This window comes from Dromaius novaehollandiae, chromosome 3 (genome assembly GCF_036370855.1).
Source record: "Dromaius novaehollandiae isolate bDroNov1 chromosome 3, bDroNov1.hap1, whole genome shotgun sequence".
Classification (NCBI taxonomy): Eukaryota; Metazoa; Chordata; class Aves; order Casuariiformes; family Dromaiidae; genus Dromaius; species Dromaius novaehollandiae.
The window spans coordinates 44,475,294-44,496,849 of NC_088100.1; the positions used below are offsets into that span (position 1 = coordinate 44,475,294).

The 21,556-nt window shown below is 37.3% G+C and overlaps 1 protein-coding gene across 4 annotated transcripts in view; it reads left to right on the forward strand.

The window, feature by feature from the left end:
* The window catches only part of KLHL32 (kelch like family member 32), a 127,061-nt gene that overhangs the window by 35,739 nt on the left and 69,766 nt on the right, over nucleotides 1-21,556 (forward strand). For 2 of the 4 annotated variants that reach the window (XM_064508799.1, XM_064508801.1), the window contains exon 4: nucleotides 18,555-18,662. The exons of the other annotated variants lie outside the window; for them this stretch is intronic. In XM_064508799.1, coding sequence (XP_064364869.1) covers nucleotides 18,555-18,662 — 108 coding nt within the window. The remainder of the gene's footprint in view (nucleotides 1-18,554; nucleotides 18,663-21,556) is intronic. 4 annotated transcript variants of the gene reach the window in all.

The window sequence follows — 21,556 nt, forward strand, 5'->3', positions numbered from 1 at the left end:
AACACATCTCTGGTAGATCTCAATCACACAGATTCTCTGCAATATCTAACGCATTTTCTAAACTATTGCTTAAGTTTGTTTCTTCTTTTTTTTTCCTGTTGATCAATGTATGTGCCATCTTACTTAAAAATAGTTACTGTAAATCCTTCAGTTAATACCCTTCCTGAGGATATTGTTGCTGCTTGCTAGCAGGTAACTTGAAATGAATTCGCATATAACTATTACGGCCATAACCTGAACCTGAAAGCCGTGTTTTAATGAATTTGAAACCTGAAGTTCTAAGTTATTCCAATCATTGTAAACAAGATAATGCATAGAAAAAGGAAATGGAATTAAACAACAGAAACAGCCAGTTCCATTAATTTAAGCAGAGTTTGTGGTTCGGTTGCATTTTCTTCTTGTATGTGTTAAACTTGCTAAGTCTTCAGTCCATCATAAAAGTGTAGTTTTCACAAAAGGTGTGAGGATAGGGAAAGGGAAGACATGGCCATTTCAACTAGTAACAATATCTGTACCACATCAGTTACACTTTCATTTTTCAATACCTATATGAAAAAGCAGAATTTGTTGGTGTGAACACGTTACTTAGAGGCTGCCTATTGACAAATGAGAATTCAGAGCTGTGAGTCAGAGTCCTCACTGAAAACTGGCTAATAATGGATAACTTAACTGCAGCTGCAAGTTTCTCTTTCGCTTCACTGGCATGAGGAAGTATTGGTCAAAAAAAGACAGTGCTCACATTCAGTTGTATTTATTTGTGTATATTTAAGGTACCACGGTGTATGGAAAAATTGAAAGTGAACTAACTGAATGTTATTGGCCTGGGCTTCTTTGGTTTTTATTTGCTTTTTGGCACAAAGCTAAGTGGCAAATTTAATCCAAACTCATACCACTTGAATAAGTAGGTTTGCTACAATGGGAAATCTTTAGATTTGAGTTTAAATGGAGAGACATTCACAGACCCTCTCTGGGACAGCTGCTAACTCAGGAATTACAGCATCACCTTGAGACACAGAAAGCTAAAGTTCAAGAGCTAAGGCTTCTCTGGTACCAATAAAAAAGAGAAATTAAGGTCTTATCTCCTAATAGATTGTGGAGTGCTGCTTGCTTTTCATTAGAAAAATTGCCTAAAACAAGAAGCTTCAAAATCAAGTTTTTTTGGAAAAGCTACACTCCTAGCCTAATACAAAGGCCTGAATACAAATTAAAGAGTCTTCTTACCATATATTCAGTAATCCAGTTATGCTTGAATGCCACAAAAAACACATTCATTCACTTAGAAGAATGATATAGGCATTGTCAATAGCTTTACAAAATTTAATCAAATGACTGGAAATAATGCAGCAAGGTAGGTGTACATTGCTCATTGTATAAAAGCCTTTCTAATCTGAACTTTATTTAAACAAAGTGTTTACTTCTGAAGTATACATGACAATGATTTACAGATGTTTTAAAGCCTTCTAAATAAATATTTTAATATGTTCTTTCAAAGAGGACAAAGCAAGAGAGTTCATCTGGGTCTCCCCCCTCCCCTTTTCCTCTCCCCTGTCTTCCCTCCTCCTCTCCCTCCCTTTCTTTCTTTCTCTTTTTTTTTTTTAGCTTTCAAATTTCCAGCAGTTTTTATGCTGTAAGAGTAAATGTTGCAATTCTCATGGTATTTACATGTATTAATTGCAGTTCTGTCATTCTACTGGATGGTAGGCAATATGGTGTCTTGTTCTACAAGTCATCCTTTCTATTTTTGTTGGACTCCCAGTAAGTATGTGCACTGTAAGTATAGTGGAATCAACTCCGTAGTTAGTGAGATAAGCCCTAGGAGACTGTGGCTCATTGGTAATTAAAACAGTGTTATCTTGCTGGAAAAGAGCATGTGGTGTTCGATAGTAACTATTCAACTGATGTCTTTTTTCCCACTATATAAACAGGATGAAAAGGATTCATTGCAGCCTTGTTTCTGTAATTGCCAATTTTCTTTGCCATCTTCTCCTTTTCTTCCTCCTGGTTACCTAAGTTCAGTTTTACGGTATAGCTGTAGCAAGCGTTCAGAAGCTGAGCTGGGTTTGGCTGTAGTTTTTGTGATGCTGGAAGAATCTGCCAGTGGAAAGCCAATTTATCAGGACAGGCCTGTGGCAGAGAAGTGTTTCTTACCTGCTTTCTTCTTGGTCCCTAAGGTCTGCTGAAGAAATCTTGTGCCTTAGAATGTTGTTGGTGCAGTAGACACCTTGTACACTTTGCAGTCCCCAATATTATTTTCCTGCAGAACCTCAGTAGAAACTAAAGCTATTCTTCTGTGGGTGTAGCGAAGGTGAAAACACCTCCTGGGCCAACCACATGAGAGAATTATTTGGGCAGAATGTCACTTTTAGCTTCAGTGAGAAGGACCCATATACCATTTTAATAACACAAGAAGTATCCAAAGAAAGAGGCAAGACTGCTGAAGAGCTAAAAATCCAGATCTTATGTTTGTAAAGTGTATATAGCTGGTGTTAGGATACTTCAGCACTATCAGAATAGCTTTTTTTCTTCTTTTGGGTGATCTCTAGGGATTTGTTGCATTCCCCTTCATTTGTATAAGGAGAAATCCATCACAATGCACATGCTTGTGCCTTTTGTGTTACAGATTATGCTTGCTGGAAGTTTTAGAGGAAATATCTTTCACTATGCTCTTCAGTTGTTTCGTTGTCAACAGTGCCTTTTGCTGCACCTTGTTAACTTAACTTCATTTTAGTAGACTGAAATGTGATATTGGCTAATTGAATTCATGTAGCTATAGGCCCTCATCTAATAAGAGGTTGGATTTAGGCAGTGAAATGTAGAGGTTCTGCTGTACTGAACACCTTTTCAGAACGCTGCTGGTTGCTTATCTTACAGCAGGATTTAATCTCCCTAAGTCAACCTGTTTTCAAACTTAGACATCTAAAAACCTGTCTTAAGTTGCAATCCACTCTGACTGGATGACCTAATGTGCAAGTGACAAATGAAATTAACTGCCTGTCGGTTTACTGGAAAGGAGGAAGCTGCCCGTACAGCATTGGCTGAGAACATAAGAATGACCATGCTATGTCAGATCAAGGATTAGTCCAGTGTAGGACAGTCACTTTAGCAGTAGATATTTGTGATGCCTGGAGAAAAGGAATAAAAACAGGATAAGCCTATGTGACATGTCCCTTAAAACTCTCCAGCAGTTTTCAGCTCAGGGCATTTCCTGAGCAGGATGTAATTTTTATTTAGTAATCCTAGATAAGTCTCTCTTCCAAGCTTTTATCCGGTTTCTCCTTGAACCTGTGTAAATTTTTTCATTGGCTGTTCTCTGGCAAGGAAGCTCACTGCCTGCAGCATGAAGAACTACTTTTTGCTTTTGGTTTTATTTTGAATCTGGCTTCTGCTAGCTCATTTTGTTCCCTCTTTTTTTTTTTCTTTTTTTAAATCGGGAAAAAAATAATGCACCATCAGTTGTTGAGTATTCTTATGGCACTCAGTTATCTCTTTCTAGGCTGGAGGCTTCTGACTTACTCAAATGCTTCTCAAACGGAAATTGATCATGCTTTGTTCCCTTTTCTGAAGCGTTTCCAGCTCTAAAATACCTTTTGTGAGATGAGGGTAAGAGAATTGCATGCAGTGCAAGCAAAGCATAAATTTCTGCACTGCCATGGGATTGTTTTGTTTTCTCTTTCTTGCCTAGCAGTTTCTAAACTTTTCTTTTTTTAAATTTTTTTTTTATTTTGGCTGCTCCTGAGCACTGAGAAGACTTTTTCATGGAACTCTTTCATACTGCAAGACTTCTCTCCTGAATTGTAATGGTCAGGTGGGAACTCATCATTTTCTATGTGAAGTTAGGTTTGTTTTTTTTCCGTATGTGCGTCACTCTACATTGAATTTCATGTGCCATTTTATAGACCAATCCCTCTATCTCATGTGATCCTTCAGTGTAGTAAGGACATGGGCAAAATATTGATAAACCATAGAATAGCTTTGTCTCAATGGACTTTCTAGCCTCACTGCTGTTACCCTTTTGTAGATATTTTTATGGATATGTAAAACAGCCCAGACTCTGAGATGCTCCACTGGAGACATCGCTCCCCTGTGAGAACTGGCCTGCTGTCTTCCTGTCCTCTGTTTTATGTCTTCAGTCACTTATTTATGCAGGCAAAGACGTTCCTTTCTTTCCCTCTTGCCTAGTTTGCCTTAAAGACCTTTGAATGGCTTTGACAAAAGCCATTTGAAAATCCACCCTGGGGACTGTATAAAGCAGAAACATGGTGGCTAGGGCCCAGCATAGCGTCCACTTCACCAGTGAGCTGGAGAAAGTATAGCTAGAATCCAGCTTGAGGACGTTTGGCAGGATGTGGCCATACCCAGATGATTTTGGTCAGTGTGAAGAAGATGGGGGTGCAGAGGTTAAGGAACAGGCACCCTTGTGAGCCAGGGCATGCATTTTTGAGTGTGCATATATTATATGCAGTAATATTGAGTTTTCAAATTATAGTTGTTATTTTTACATGTGTAAAAACTATTTTATGTTTGTGTATGTGTGCAAAAACCAAAATCCAGCAAACTAGTTACCATATTGAGCATTCTCAGCCGCTAATGGAGTCAGAACCAGGTCTTCCAAGGTTTTAGGGTACCACCAATACAAGTAGGCAACAATGTACATAAAGCTCACTTGAAATCAAAATTACTGGATATTAAGGCACTTTACAAAATGTCTGCCTGCATTTTTAGAAGTTCTCATGCCTGGCACTTAAGGATCTATCTTGCAAGAGTTAGATTTCACCTGAAAAGGGGTATCTACCTTGCAAGAGTTAGATTTCACCTGAAAAGGGGTAGATGTAAAGCCTGTAGAACTTACAAGGATAGTAGAATTGACATCAGTGTGCTCTTTTAGCTTGGAGGGTATTTCTTCGTCAGAGATGAAGGAAAAGCCAAAGGATAAATGAGCACAGCCAAATGTAGAGTACTAAAAATAGAATTAAGATATGATTTTTATAGAGTCATTTGTTCCAGAGGATGTAGCTGATGGAGGGCAGAGCTCAGCCAGTGATGAAAACTACTGTGACAAATGACTTTAAGATTAAACACAAGCTTGGTTTTATTCAGTCAACTGTTAGGCTTTAATTACTGTTTTAAGTTTTCTCAGTAAAGTGATGTGGAAAACCAAAGACAAAATGGTCAATAACCTGGTTTTATGCTTCCGTTTTTGTATCAAATAAGTGAATAAATATGTCTGTGAGAACTAAGTGCTAGAAAGTGCTATAGTCATAATGGAAAATAGATTTTTTTTTTTGTTGTTTTAAGGAACTGAAGGGTACTTAGTTCAACCCTTCATAAAACAGACCATTTGAAATTGCAACACTTGGCTTCTCATATACCATGCATGGTGTTGCAGTCAAGTTACAGAGTGGAAGATAATTGCCATAGTTTGCCGTTAGTAATTTGGATTTCAGTGAGTAATGACATTTGCATCAACACTATAAATGGCTTCTTAAGAAGCTACTTACAATACTAACTAAGTTTAAAATTCTTAGTGCCAGAAAAAGGGATGTTACAGTGATGCTACCTACAGATCCAACGCTGATATGAATAGAGACTATATTTTTATCCTCTTACATATGTTAAACTTCTGCAGCCAATATGAGAATGAAATAGATCAAGCAAGTGGATGTTCTTAATTTTTGAAATCATAAAGTTTATTAGAGAAGCATAGCTGAAATAGAGAGTGACTATATTGGATGAATTTAAGCAATGGAAGTAGAGTGGTAATTTTCCGTATGTAGAATGTAATGCGTTAGAAGGAATATTACTTGCCCTATAGTACTTGAAGTGGAAAACGGTTGGAACAAGTGTTTTTGGGCAGAGTAATCCCTTTCTAGTGTTAAAATTTTTTGAGTTTTTTTTCTTTTTTCTTTCCAGCCATCATGACCAAAATCAGATTGTAATCAAAGCTCTATAGGAATTCAAAGCAGTTGTTGAGAATTAAGTATCCAAAATTAGGTTCCTTGTTACTGGAAGCTGAAGAGTGCATACTGTAATCTGTAACTTGGTAGCTCTGTAAATAGAAAGCTCAAATCCATCAGGTAAGACAAATTAAAGAACAAAACAAAACGTGTTTTCCTTCTTCCACAATGATACTGTGGGAAGAAACAGGTGTCTGTACTTTTAGCTTTGCTTTCTTCTTCATCAGCTTATATTTTCTCCCAGTATTGGAAAAGACCTGCTTAGTCCTCCAGGCAGTCCAGAAACATCTCCTCATCTCCAGTAATTTTGAGAGTGCAGTTGGATGATACAGTTACATTGACATAAGGGTTGGTTGCAGCTTCCCTTGTCCTTCCCTGATACAGTTCTTGCTTTAGGACGGACACTTCTTTGGCCTCACAGTGAGTCACTTCACAAAACTGAATATACAAAAATGTTGACGTCTGTTCTGCTAGTTTTCTGGTAACTGTGGGTGAAACTATCAGCACTGCATACAAAGAAGAGAAGGGACAGAGGGCACGGCCAGCCATTCTGCTTACAACTGACTGTTGGACCACTTTAACTGTACAGTCTGACTGTAGCCAGAGGCTTCACTGGATCTGCTCTTTGCTTTGAATGGGTCTCCTGCCCCGCTCAGGAGTCTTCGGTCTGTTTTAGCTGATCCTGCTCCACTGTTCTGATGCAAGTCCTTTCCCTGCTATTTAAAGGGACTTTGAACATTGAGAGGGTCAATGTGATCCAGCCTGTCTGAGGACACAAATCATCCTCCTGCTTCCTACAATATTATATTGCTTGAGTTCTGTTAGATGAAACCTTGCTGTATAACTAACTGTTCAGTTATGGCTCATGCACTGAGGTGGGAAACTTGTCTTGATAGCATTGTATGTAATATGCTTTTGAAAGTACCCCCCTGAAAGACATCAAGAAATTCATGATCAATTTTTTTTTCTGCCCCAGTAAAAAAATCACGAGAAGGTTTGTCTCCCTAAATGAAATGTACTGTGGCTATTAAAGTGCCAGTTCAAGAGCTGCTGACTTTTATTCCAGTTTTATTTTGGGCTTGCTTTTGATATCACTTGCTAAAATCATCAAAGGAACAATAGGCTTATGTACTCACTGGGAAGCATTAAACCAATTTAAGCCAGAATTTGCAAATGTGACTCATACTATTCTGTGCTTGACTGGAAATGCTGGAAAAAAAATCTGTGTTTTTAGTTAGTGCTGCTTCCTTTTTATTCCAAAAGGCAAGTCTGTTCAAGAGTGAGTGTTATTAGGACAGACTACATTACTGCATACTTCTGCCGTGCTTTGCACGGCAGGGTCCTTGCAATTCAGTTTTCTCACTTCTGCCACAATAATTTTGGCATTCAGGACCACTAGAAATGACTACTTTCTTTTGAAATACTGGAACTAATCGGGTTAGCTGTAGTAGTTCACTGCTAATTTTCTTTTATTCTGATATAAGATTGCAGGTGACAGTTACGAAATTATTTTGTTTCCACAGCAAAACTTGAGCTGCTTTTGATTATAGGTCTTTCTGGTTATGTAACAACCCATTAGGAATAGGATGCTACAATCTGTCCTTTTTCCTTGTCTCAGATTATATTTGTGCACCTAAGCGGAAGCTTTAAGAAGACATACTGCGTTCACTATTAAAAGTATGACCATCAAAACATGAACCATATATGAAGCGGGTTCAGCCAAGATTGTAACTTGCTAAACAAAAATATAAGTATTTGTTGTTGTTTTGGCTGTGAGCACAGAAGCTGTGCCTTGTTACAATCAAGAAAATTCTTTCATTTTTGCCAGGTCACTCACAACAAATGTGCACTATACAAATAGGGAGAAACACCACATCCTTAGCTCCTGTGAATAGTAAAGTAGGGTAGCTCTTTGCTTCCGTTTTTCAGACCATTTGGAAAAGTAATTTTTATTACTTGTTTCTTAAGATAATAAGAAAGTGTTAGCTTTTTATATTAACAGTGCAGTGTAACAAATGCTTTTCATATATGATTGATCTGGTGTATTGCACTCTTAGGTGCTGTGCAGTCATGGATAGCTGTCTGACACTGAGAGACACTGAAAGAAACATTGAAGGTCTGATGGAAATTGCTACACTAACAGCGTGTGAGACTTCAGTACATAAAACTGCATTTTGCTGCTCAGTTTTTGTTACTTATGTTCATTTCTTTAAATATATGTTCACTTAAAATATGAATGATACTTGACCTTTTCATCTTCCAGGATTCATTTTAGTTATATGGCAAAAGCTTAAAAACAATATTTAGATAGATTTCATTGAATATTACTGCAGGCGCAGTAATCAATGGTTGACATTGTGACATTTTTGCTGGCAGTTTATATAGAACTTGCTCAGGAGAATCATGTAATGAGCCTCTTAATCATATTTCATGCAATTGATGTTGATGGATATGTTTTTCAGAGTGTAGGAGACTGTAGAGGACATGGCTGATGATTGATTTAGGATAGACAGGCTCAAAACAGGAGGAAAACAAAGCAAAATATGTCATGCTAGATATGAGAAGAACAAGTCACATTTTCTAGAGGGAGCAAAGAAACATGCTCATATTAAATTGGTCATTTGGGTAAGTATATGTTATGTATCTAGCATGTAATTGGTGCTTAATGTGATTTGGACTTTGTCACTTGTAGTATTTTGATTCTGGTTAATTGGCTCCAAATATTTTCTTTTATAGTGATAGGTGCAAACAGCAAAGGGTAACATTGCTTATGTAATGAAAGGTTAGAACGTGAAAGTTAAGAGCAGCTGAAAGTTAATACAGCAGTAGTATTACAAAAGGGTTTAAATAGATTATCATTTATTCATTTAATATTAGTGTTACACAAACAGCGAGAGGTCCTTTTTTTAGTACAAACTACTTATGAGAATGCTTTGGCCTGAAAGAGTTTACAGTCCAAGTGGCTAAATTTATTTAGTGTATTTAGTATGCTAAAATAGTGTCAGGATTGGATACTTACAAACTCCAGCAACCTATATTCAGATAGGCTTAGGTGCCAGATGAGAAAGAATGTAAGAATGTGAGTTGTTCCATGGATGCCTGTAAAGTTTCTCACAGGCTTGAAATTACACAAGCAATTACAAATCTTGAGGTATCACATTATAATTCAGTTGCTTGAGCAGTGTAGAGAATTGATCCAAAATCCCATAAGTGTTAGTTTACTTCCCTAATGGCTTTTATGATGCATCAGATCAGAAGTACAATGAGTTATAGGGGGAGAGGGGGGCACAGAGGTGTGATAGTAACAGCTGAATATGGAAGTAGATGAATATGCTGTGGGAAGAAGATTTGAACAAAACACTGCACTCTAATGAAGATACCGATCTATTTAAAATGATTAAAAAAAGAACTCAATGTCATTATGGAATTGTGGAGGACAGGGAGAAATTTGAGATAGCAATTCTGCTTGTCTAAAGCAGCAGAACAATATTAGGGGGTGTTATTTACCTTAAAAATTTAATGCAGGAAGATATATAAATAGCTATGGGAAACCTTGGCAATGGTGTTGAGCACAGTTCTTTATGAATTGGTTTGCTAGAGAGACAGAATAGATACTCTCTTACTTTGCGCACAAAATTGTCATAGTGTTTTTCAGCTACAATAATCAGATACAAAGTTTCTTGTTTTCTTCAGCCATGTTTCTGAACTGGGTAGTAAAAAATCATATGTCATTATAAATACCTAATGCTATTACCAAACAAGTTGTTCACTGCTTTTTGATTGTTACCTATAGTTTAAGCCTCTGTAATAAAAGAGACTGGGTAGGATGGCATACGTATGAATTAATTTCTGGTAAAACTGAATAGAATTTTTTCCTGTAACTTTTGACCAGAATACTTACAATGTAGTTGATAATTTGTAGGAAAAGTAGGGGAGAGTTCTTAACGCAGAACTCTATACTTGAAAAGCTTTGTGCATCAAGGCTAATTCACTGTTAATTCATCTAGACTTCCTGGATGTTCGTCTTTTTTTTGGAGTGTGTTGCAATGAAAGGAACTACAAGAATGCTGGTTCACTCTGTGCCAACTTTCCACTTTCCCTATCTAGTCGTGATTGTGAGGAAGTGCAGCGAATGCTTATGCACCTTGATAGAGAACATTTCAGACTTCCGGACAGCCAGACAAGAGCAGCAGTGGAAGGTGAAGGCAGGCTTCTGGGACGTCAGCTGCAAAGAGCTTTCAGCTGCCAGTTAGTCAAGGATGAAAGGTGATGGGGAAGGCTGAGTGAGAGTGAACTGAGTTGAAAGATTTGCATTGCATTATAAAAAACAAGCCTGGCCTTGCTGAAATCCCATGAACATTATGGCAGAGCAACTTCTAATTGAAGTGACTTTAGAATACCCAGGACTTTATTATTGTGTTTACTGATTGCCTGATAAGTCTGTGGTTGAGCAAGAATTTGAGCAATTCAGATGTGTGCATGGTGAGGGGATCCAAATATTCTTCTTTATATTGTAGTAGATTTGGAACTAGGGCTGCTAATGGTTATTGAAACAATGTTTGAGAACATTGGGTGAGGCAATTTGGAAATGTTGCTCTTTGGTTTTCTCTAGGTTGGCTCATCTACAACTTGAAACTTGCTTTCTGATTTTCAAAAGCTTAGATTTATTATGAAAGTTGCTCTTAAATTTGAATCAAGCAAAAAGGGATGGAGATCACTGGCATTTCTTGTTCTTGCTGAGGGAACTTTGAGCTGTTTTGGAGGTAATTGCAGTGCACTGGAATCGATGCACTGTATTCCAAGAAAAGACAGGTTATTTCTTGAAGGTAGTAATTTGAGTGGTCATTTGCTCATCTTCCATTTGGAATATATGACAAAAGGTAGTTAGAGGCTGATGTAGATGAAGTAAGGAATGAGCTTATGCAGATCAAGATAGGCGAACTGAAGGCATTTTGTCTGGATTCAGCCTCTCTCGTAATCAATGATTTGTAAATTTTTTAAAGAACTTCTTGCTTGAGGCTCTTCAAAAATTAGGTGTATTCAGAAAAATGAAGGAAAACTCTTTTTCTAAAAATGTACAGAAACTTGTTAAGTACAACAAACTTACAGGTGCAGACACTTCCACATTTATTACTACTGTCACTGTCACTTTCATTCCAGAAATAGTCACCTTCATAAGTTTTTCTGTTCTTCTAAAGTGAATATGCTGAAAGGAGGCAACTTACTCTTACCTCTTCAGCTTTCATTTCTTGATTCAGTTCACTTAACTTTAATTCCTGAAAGTTAGGTGTTTTCATTTATGTTAGGCATTTAGGCTAAACTAAGTGTTAAGTGTTTAGGCTTCCTCTACAGTTACTGAGTAGAAGGTGTATTTCATCCCACTAAATCCTTTAAATTGCTGACAACTTTGTCTCCTTTCCTTTTGAGTTTCCAGGAATTTTAACTATTTCTCTTCTATCCAGTCTCTATACAATATAACCTTTTATTGTTCACTTAATGATTTAATAACTTTCCTTTTAAGATTTAAGAAATATTGAACAGGGTTTATGTAGATTTAAATTGGAACCCAATGGTTTTAGCTGTCTTCCAAAGCAATAACAAGTATCTATTTGAAGTTACATTAGTGTAAAACTTTTTTTTAAAACTCCCAGCAGAAAGTTTACAAAAGCCCAATACAAACAACTTCAGTTTTTCTCCAGTTCACTACCAGTACGCCTGTTATAATTTGTTACTGTATTCACTGACATTTTGGTTGTATAAACTACTGTACAACTTGATAGCTGATTAAGTTATTTTCTGATTATTTACTGCTTGCTATGCCTGACATGGCTTTGAGATTGATGTGTACAAATGAGGACAAGCTTGTTCCTCTCACAAATATGGATCATCTGCTGTTTCGAGTCTTCTGAGTAAGTATGAAAATTATTATAAGGCAAGAAGCAATTCTGCACTTCACCATTTGTGACAGTGCGCAATTTGTGTTTTCAGAACTTTGAACATTTATTTCATGTTTTTGTGACTCTGGAATTTATTCTTAAAGCTGTATTTTGTGAAGCAGTCTGCACATGTTGCTGCAGTGCTGCATGACTGATAAAAACCAATGAATGTAGATATTTTTTGCTTCATTCCTACTTATTTAATTTGACAGTAGGACATTATTATTCTGATTGGGTGGTATTTCACACCCATCTTGCATTTTGTTTTTCAAAGCTAAGCAGTCATGAAAGCTGATCATGGAAAGGTAGAGCCAAGGACTGTGCTACTCATCATTTACTTGGGCTATTCTGCCTGGTTACATTAGATTTGATCACATCTGTGCCTGGTCACCCTGTTGCTGTGTGGCATTCAGTTCTAAGCTTTCATCTTATTTTGTGTTTGATGTTTGCTGTAGAAACCATTTTGCAAAGATGTCTTTGGCTGCTCTGGGCCAACCAGTGAAACTGCATGCAAGTGTGCTGTGTATTAAATGCCCATCGATGTGTCACACTACTTTGAAGTCAAATTTTCAAGAGTCTAGTAATTTGCATGTACATTTGCCTTATTAGAAAGAGCATAAGAGCTGCTTTTGTCAAATACTGTTTGATTATTTTTATCCAAGATTGTGATCTTTGTTTTCTTTTTCCTTTGAGAATAATTCCCTGGCACCACTTCTGTTTCAGGCTGAGGTTAGGAGAATAGAAGGTTGACTCCTCTGCTCCCCCTTATCCTCTCAGAGCAAGCGAAGTGTCTTTCTTCTCTCCACCCTCCCCACAAAAACAGGTCCATCAGAATTTGGAGCTTTTTAAGCCAGTGTGAGCTCAGGTGGAAACGTTTGTGATTGGAGATGCGTTTGTCCTTGAATTTTGTGAGCTGCTGCCACATGGCAAGTGGATCATGTTTGCTTTTCTTTTTGGGAACTGATTTACTTAGTTGAAACACTGTCTAAACAAGCAAGATTCAGACGTTTACTTAATATCCCTCAGCGTTGGCTCATTGACTGATTAGTGAATGGCTCAGCAAGGCTTGGAGATTAAAAGAAACTGGAAGAAAAGCTTTATCCTTTCACTAGTGGATGTTATTGTCACAGGGAACTTCAGTTAACATATCGGCAATTTAGATACTGCTCACTCTCATAAAGGCCTCAGAGGGAAAAAAGGTATTTTCAAAGACGCTTTTATTTTGTACCAGCAAAAATATTTTAAAGAAGGAAATATTAGCATGGCTGAGTTAAATTAATAACTAAAAATAATTAAGACTGCATTTTTATGATAATTTTTTCTGATAAGCTTGATTTTGCATTGTGCCTTCCCCCACTCCCTTACGAATAGGTTGACCTTACCCATACTGCTTATTTAGAACAGTCCATGGCCTGAGCTGACCAGAACCGTGCCTGGGCATTGCCTGGGAGAGCTGGTGGCAGTCAAAGCTATGCTGGAGATTGTTAGTTAAACATTGTGGATGACTGTGGGACAGTGACTCAGTTTCTGTCCTGATTCTGTTGAGTTTACTAATATAGGCCTAGTAATAGTTCATATGTAAGGACATGCAGGAACTTGTATGGTACAATACAACAATCTTGTAAAGGGGTATGGTAGATCTGGTAAATCTTCAAAGAAAAACTGTACCAGTTGCATAGAAGTGGTTCATGGTCTACAGATGAGATGCAATTAAGTATTTCTTTAGGTCTGTAAGTTTAACCCACTGTATGGGACATTCAGTCCTCGGTCAGAATATGAACTCTATTAGTAACCACACTGTCTTTTGATGGTTGCTAGGTACAGGTAGGTAGTGTACAGACAGTTGCTGCAGTACAGTCAGAGAATGCAGGGTATGCAGGACCTTGTATCACTGAGATTTCCAGGCTTTCTGCATGCGATCTGTGAGGGAACTGTATGTTTAGAAGGAGAGCAGATCTTTACACGTAAGAGCTGTGTAAACAAATGTTGCTCTGAGACTGTACTCTGTTTCTTCAGGAATTGATGGGGCAAAGGAGGACTGTCCGGGAAGTTTGTTAGTTAACTACAAATTTCTGAGATCAGAAGTTTGTCTTCATAGCAAAGGAAGTATTTATAGATACAGTGACACAAGTAAATATTTTATCTTAGATACATCAGGGCAAACATAATTAAAAGAAGAGCTTTTATGTAACTTCAGAATACTTAACAGATGCTCCTGAATTTTGAAATATACCTTTTCAGAAATAAAAAAGAGTAAAAACATTTTTCTTCTAGTTAAGTCCAGATAGTTTGTAAGTGTCATTCAGTGTACATCCATGAATACCAGTGCCGCAATACTGGCTACCAGAATCTAGCTTGTATGCTTTGCAATAAGAAAAATGATCACCACTGCTGAATAAACTCTGTATTTATGCTATTGTTCTTCTGTTCCAGTCTTGCACACTTTTGAAATCAAGAGATTTCAAAAGAAAGCAGAAGAAAAAGATTCAAAGAAATCAAAAAGAGCACTTCTCTGTGGTCAGATCAAATTACTGCTTAATATAAATAGCAACAGTTGACACATAGAACACTTGGCACTGTATCATTAATAATAGTGTAAATTCACACTTGTGCAAGAAATTTGAATAACGTTTTTTCTTCTTTCACTGAGGCAGAGTGTATTCTGTAACTGTGGCTTAATGTTCTTTCAGACATACTGACAATACGTAATGTTTAAGAAAATGGCATGTATATAACCTGAATATATGAAAACATTGGTTCATTGGTATAGTGCTTAGAAAGCAAATTATTTTTTTATGGAAAATTCGTAATTTAATGAAAAATAATAGCCATGACATGCGAGCAATAACGCATCCATTTCCAAAGCATAACAGATCTTTACCAGGAATGTATTTGTGCTTAACAAAGTCATCCTTTTTGAAAGGCTCAGTATGTAAAAATGACAAATTAAATATTATTCTGTTAGTGATCTGGTGTGATTTTTGTCTTGAGTCTTGTATTACCCTTTTCATTGTCATGTACTGTCATGTATAATCACTTCAGTATGTGTAGATTCCTGCCACAGAGTGCTTTTCATCCTTTTGGTGGGAGTATGATTTATGCTGTGATAATCATTCCCACAACTGAATGTGTTTACAGCTAATGCTGTAGGAAATTCTGCAGGCACTCCATTCCAACATACCGTAACATAGATTATTTAGGAAACAGATATACAACCATTCCAACTGTCCATTTAAGTACTCTCCACTGAAACTGTAATCAGTGTAAGGATTAGAAATGCTTTTGTCCAGTGTAATGGGCAGCAAGCAATCCCAGTAAAAACATCCAGAAACCAGCTAGAAAAACTAGCTTGTCTATCCACTGTGGTGACAGGGTCAACACATGTGGTCTCTAGTTAGCTGGTGACATATCACAGTTCATAACCGCTATAGAATGTGTTTGTAGCTATTGTCTTTTTATAACACTCAGTATGTGGTAGTAGCTCCAACAGAGGCTTAGAAGTGCATATTAAATAGTCTAGATTGAGTGCAAATGTTTGAATGTTTAGATATTTCTGTTCACATTAAATTGGTCTTAAAAAATGGTCTTTTAATTACTGAGCTCAGAAGTGCCTGCCATTGTAAGTGTTTCATATCCTAAAGTTGAACCCTTAAATACAGTGGGAGTGGGAGCTGTGACCTTGCAAAGCTGTAGTTGTGGAAGTACCCCATTGGCATGGTCGTTTGGACCAGGGGTGCACTTGTAAAGTTCTTCTCATTGTCCCTGTTAATTGTGGTCTCACAGTGCAGAGAGTGGCTTCCTTTAGCGTGAAACTAAGCTTGAAGATGCACTCCAGGTGCTACTCGGCATCCAGGTAATGGGGCCAGACCATGGCTAATCTGAAGTAAATCCTCTCAAAACACGGGTACTGCTGATGATGGGTTCTCAGCATGACCTTCTTTGTTCTACAGATCCACCCCTATTATACCCCACCACTTATCAGCATAGGTGTAACCTGCGTCATTTGAAGAGCAGAAGACTGAATTTAGTGAAAGAGAGGAAATCACAATGCAAAACTAATGGGAGAGAGCATGATAGGATTATTCTGTGCAAGCTAGCCTTTGCAGTTGATTTGTGCCTCAGAAATAAAGTAGAAGATAACTTGGAGGAGACTTGCTAGAACAATTGTCAGTCCTCTCCTCGAGCTATAAACTCAAAGCTAAAAGCAGCATCCAAGAGGTAGTTGATGTGTATGTTAAATCCCTAGTTCCAATGTCTAGGACACTTGTGGATTTTAGGTAGAGAAGGTGAGCAACAGGAAAGGTAGGTATCCAGCCTAATTTCAGACAAGGATTCCATTTGTGGGGTTGTTTGCTTGTTTTTGCCTATAGCTATTGTTGAAAAGCTGAGCCAAGTTTTATTAGCTCAACTCGGCAACTAGAAAGTAGCTAAATTCTGAGTAGGCTTGCATCTATGTTTATTTTGCTTTTAACTGTTTCTAAAACCCTGAGGTACTAGTAAATCAGTATTTTCTTTATTTTATCATTTAGCCTGACCAGCGTGTGGAGGACAGTATTGGATGAAACTGCTGAGCTTTAGCACTATCCCTCTGCAATTAACAAATGCAAATGAATCGGTATTTTCAGCCATGCTGGGAGGCAGTGCATCCCAAAAAGAGTTAGAGGTCTTGGAGGCAGGGCAGTGTGTTGTCCAAGCTTTTTGTGTGGCCAGTTGTTGCCTGGTGCTGCGTTTTGGCCTTGAGTTCTCTCTAGCAGACACAAATAGCAGTTTTGCTTTTGCAAGGAGCAGATGGCTGATGGGTACCTCTGCTCCTGGCAAACTGTGAAGCCTCACAGCAGTTATTAGAGCTTAGTTAGATATCTAAATGAGAATGAAATGTCCAACCCTGATTACATCTTTGATGGAACTAGAAAAGATGCTGAGTTCATTCTGTGGGTTTTTTTGTATTTTTTTTCTTTTTTTCCCCTCCTAGCTAGGAATGTTTCATTTGGTTATATCTTACTACATTAGTGTGATGAATCCTTTAAACTATTTGACACTTCTTTTCTGTTGCCAGTTGGAAGAAGCCCTGATAACAGTTCATTGGAATAGAAATTGCAAAAATGTAGGACTGACCATGTGATAAATGTCGCATTTGCCTATACTGGATGATTTCCAGGCAGCAGATTTATGTCAAATCATGACATGTCAGTGACACAGAGGCTTATGTTTTCAAAGAGATGACTAATTTGCAGGAACTGCAGTTCTTGAAAGAAGCCATCCAAGTCTAGGTGAGTCCTCTGTGCTAAACTGTTAGAGGTGTTAGGGCTAATTTTTTCCCTGCTGAAACTCAGCAGTACTTGGCCTATGAGTTGCCCACATGAAATCCAGTGGGTTTGTTGACAGCCTCAGCTTCAGCTGGTGTCAGCCAGAGTAGACACAAAGTACTAGAGGGTATGTAGTTCTCAAGCAGTGCTCTGCTATTGTGGTTTTCCAGTTTGTTAGACTGCGTAGGAGAATTAAGTTTTACACAAAACCCACCAGGGATAAGTTTAGACTCTCTTTAGCTATGACAGATGGTAGAACTGTTTAATTTATTTGTTCACAGTTTACTGTCTAAAGACTGTGTGATATATTTTGCTTAAAAAGTGTGTGGGAGGGTGTTAAAGAGAAAGGTTGCTGTTGTTGTACTGCGTGCTGCTGTCTGGAAGAAACTGGAAATTGTTCTTTTCCTGAAAGTCCCTGGGCACATTTGGTCCTGGGGAGGTGTGGGGCTGATAAGAGGATGGGGAGGGAGTGGTAAGTGCAGGCTGGGAGAGAGGAGTCAGGGGCAAAGGCAGGAATTTAATCTGAACAGTGATGGGAAGAAAAAGACTTCTGCAGGGACCCAAAGACTGCGTAGGGTTGCTTCAGTCCAGGAAGCCATCGAAGACTGGTCTGGAAAGTGAGACTAGATGAAAAGGACAGCCTGTCTCCTTACTGTTACTTGTAGGGAGGCTCCATACAACCTTACCAATCCTCAGTTTAGATTTTATGGAGAGACTAAAATGGTCTGAAAGTGAGAAAGGAACAAGGATAGGGACATTTTAATTTTAAGTGATTGCTCCTCTATCCTGACTCTTCATTCGATAACTTGAATTTCATTGTTCATATTCCAGTGTGAGGTGCCATTTGGATAGGATTCTTTATGAGAGATGGTGTATTAACTGCCCCTAACTTTCTTCTTCTTGTACAAGTAATCATATATGGCTTATTGTTGTTCCTTCTTATATAAGTATTGTTTCTAGTGGTGGTTGCATAGATTTTTTTTTTCCCCAGAGTCCAGTTACTTTTTAATTAATTAATTTTTCATTGTGTGACTGATCCTATTGATTTCACCTAAATTACTTATTTGAGAAATATATATACATGGTCCCAAGGGATTTCTTTCAGTTTTTCCAGAATAAGTTTTTCGTACTCCTTTATCAATAAAAAGATGTTGCTGCAAGATTGATTGCTTTGGGGTAATATTGAAAACTTGATATAGATCTCATTCTAACTGGCAAGTCTGTGTCTGTTGCTGTTTAGGATTCTTATCTGGGGGAAAAACAAAGCTTAGTGAAGGTGGAAAAATTATTCCTCTTCTTCGTGCACCTTCACTAAGTGTTGCTTTTAATGGTTAATAACAGTTCTTTTCTTTCCTTAGGCAATGTTCAGTCTCTGCATGGTTGAAAGTGGAGCTGATGAGGTGAATTTACATGGTGTCACAAGCCTAGGTTTAAAACAAGCCCTGGACTTTGCATATACTGGACAGGTACTGTACAGCTCTTCAAATTAAGAGATGCAAATGAAATTGCAAGTATTGCAAATTGCAAGTAAAAACTAAAGATGACCCTTACAGAAGTGTTAGAAATGATTATGTCAGTGCACTGCCCAGTACAAGGTCATCTGAGTTGAGCAGTATATCCAAAGTAAGATTGTTTTCTCTAAAGAGGGATTGTCTAATAGAAAACAGCTACTATTTGTGTGTTGTTCCCAGATAGTGAACCATGTAGGACTCCTGTGCACTTTTTATGGTGGCCTGGCTCTTCATACAAATTTAATGTGAGTTGATTCCACCTGCTAAATAAAACGTAAAGAAAGGAAAAATATACTAGGTAATTTTTATAATAATAAATATTTATGGAACTCTATTGCTGTGTAAGCAGTCTTTAATCTCTAGGCAGATGCAGTCCAAGCGTCATAGTAGATGTTTATGGATACAGTACATCTTTACTGCAGCATTTTTTAATGATAGCAGCTTGTTTATTATGTTATGTTACTAGAATAAAAGTCAAAACAAAGCTCCAGGGAATGCGGAGTGATGCTCCTGCATGCAAAAAAGCATATGTGACCTGTCATATCTATGCGCTTCATGCCTGGGCACTGTGTTAATATTGCTGCATGTCATTATCTCAGTTTAGAGTTCATGCGTAGCAAGCGCAGATCTGTTCACACCCAGCCATGGAGATGTGCTGTTTCTGTTTTGGACTCTTAAAATTCTAGGTAACCAAACTAATTCTGGAAATATTGCTACAACAACAGCTGAATTCATCGATGTGTATTCACTTATTACTTAATTTCAAAACAAAATTCATATTCGAAGCTTCCATTCATATTTCATTATTTCAGAAGAGTTGTTGCATTGTACAGGTTTAATTAAGGCATCTGCTCCATACTGTGAATTGAGTATGTGACATTAATTTTTTCAAAGAAAGGGAAGTAAATAGAAATAAGGAAAGAAATATTTTGTTACCTGTCTTGAAAGAATTATTTTCATCACCTCACCACAAAATAGTTAATAGTTTAGTGTTTGCATTACAGATTAGCCCTTGAAACTTTCATGTTTCTGCTATTATGGAAAATGGAACTTGTTCAGAGATTTCTCTATGAGATAAATAAGAGACGGATACCATGCTATATTACTGAATGGCTGGAGCGCTTGGTGTATGGCTAGTCATCTCTGTGCTTTTCGTTCTTCCTTCGGTTGAAAGATCATTAAATTGATAGATAAAATTGAATGAATCTTTCTTGTGCTGCTGAGTATCTGTATTGTGCTTGAAGTCTGTTGAGATTATAGGTCACTATATAGGTCACTTTTCTAAAAAGAAAGCTCATGCTGTGAAACTTTCCAAAGCTAATTTTGAGATGCTGGATGGTAATATACTTGTATATGAGCTTTTCTCTCTGCTGTGAATAGATACTCCCCTGCCTTTGAGTGAAATCCAAAATCTAATAAATCTGTGTAAAATATGTTGAGAACCTTGAAAATATGGATATGGTTTTTTTACACCAGCAATCCACCCCACCCCACCTACCCCTGCTTCTAGGATAATATCTTCATCTCCCTAGTGAATATGTGACTTCTAGCCTTGATCCCACACAAACTTCAAGTCTTGCATTTTCAAGTATGACCTACTTTGAATAAATGAGTTGGCTTTTTGAGTTATAAATACTTGTATCAATATGTATAGTTGCTCACATACATAATCATTTGTAGGGCAAAGATTTGCACTCCGTGTCTTTAGCAGATATACCAAATGCTACCTCAAAACACAGACGAATGACCAGGATTTTCTAGGAGTTCTGTTATAAAGATGTCTTTGCAAGCATAACTCAATGGTACAGGTCTGAGAGCTAGGAACACTGAATTTCCTTTATGTCCTTGAAATTCTGCTCTCACCCTGGTTTTATACATGTTGAGCAAATATTGCTTATATACTGACTCAAACTGATAGAATCTTGGGGAACATTTCAAGGTAGTGAGTGGGAGTAAGCCATAAAGGCTATTAATAGATGACTTGAGTAGAGCGTGCTTATGTCAGAGAGAGTTGTGAAAATGGAATCATCTTTAGTTGGGGTGTGTGAACTGTCTGTGTCTTTCTGTTTCCGAAGAAAAATTGGTTTGTCTTGGTTATCCGAAATTCACTCCTGCCTTTTAGAACCTTGCTTTGAAAATGAAAGTGTCAGGACATGATCTGATGCACCCATAAATAAATAAATAAGATTTCATGGGATCCTCTTTTAACGTTTTGGATCACAATGTTGGTCCAAAAAGATGCTGTTTCTTTAGAAAACACTGTGAAATTAATAACAGTAACAATTTAAGGGCAGTCCTAAGATATTCATATTAAGTGTAACACAATATGTAAACAGATGAATGTTTAAGTTCAGCTTTCTTGTCTTGATTTTTATAAAAATATTTTTCTAACCATTTACATTCAATTTGAATGTATTGTAACTGAAATGTAGTTTTCTGTGTAAAACAGTATATTGGAGACATCTGGTGGAAATATTTAATATTGCATGATAGCAATATTTGATGCTTGCATTTGTTTAAAGTTATTAAAATTTTTTTTAAATTATAACTTTCAGCATGACATTGCAATCTGAAATGCAGTTCTGACATCGTTACATCCTTTTTGATTTGAAAGGTGGCCACGGACTTAAAAATACAGACACTAATCTTCTTGTCTACATAAGCAGGCAGTGCCTTATCATAATTACTGCTGGAAATCTTTTGCTTTTAAGGGAAATTGATTTTTCAGTAGAAGAAAAGATTGTCATAAAACTCAAGTTAACTATAAATAATGTAGTAATTCTAACTGAATTAATCCATTACTATGGTCCCTAATCACATAATAACAAAGAAAGAAATCTTGGTACAGA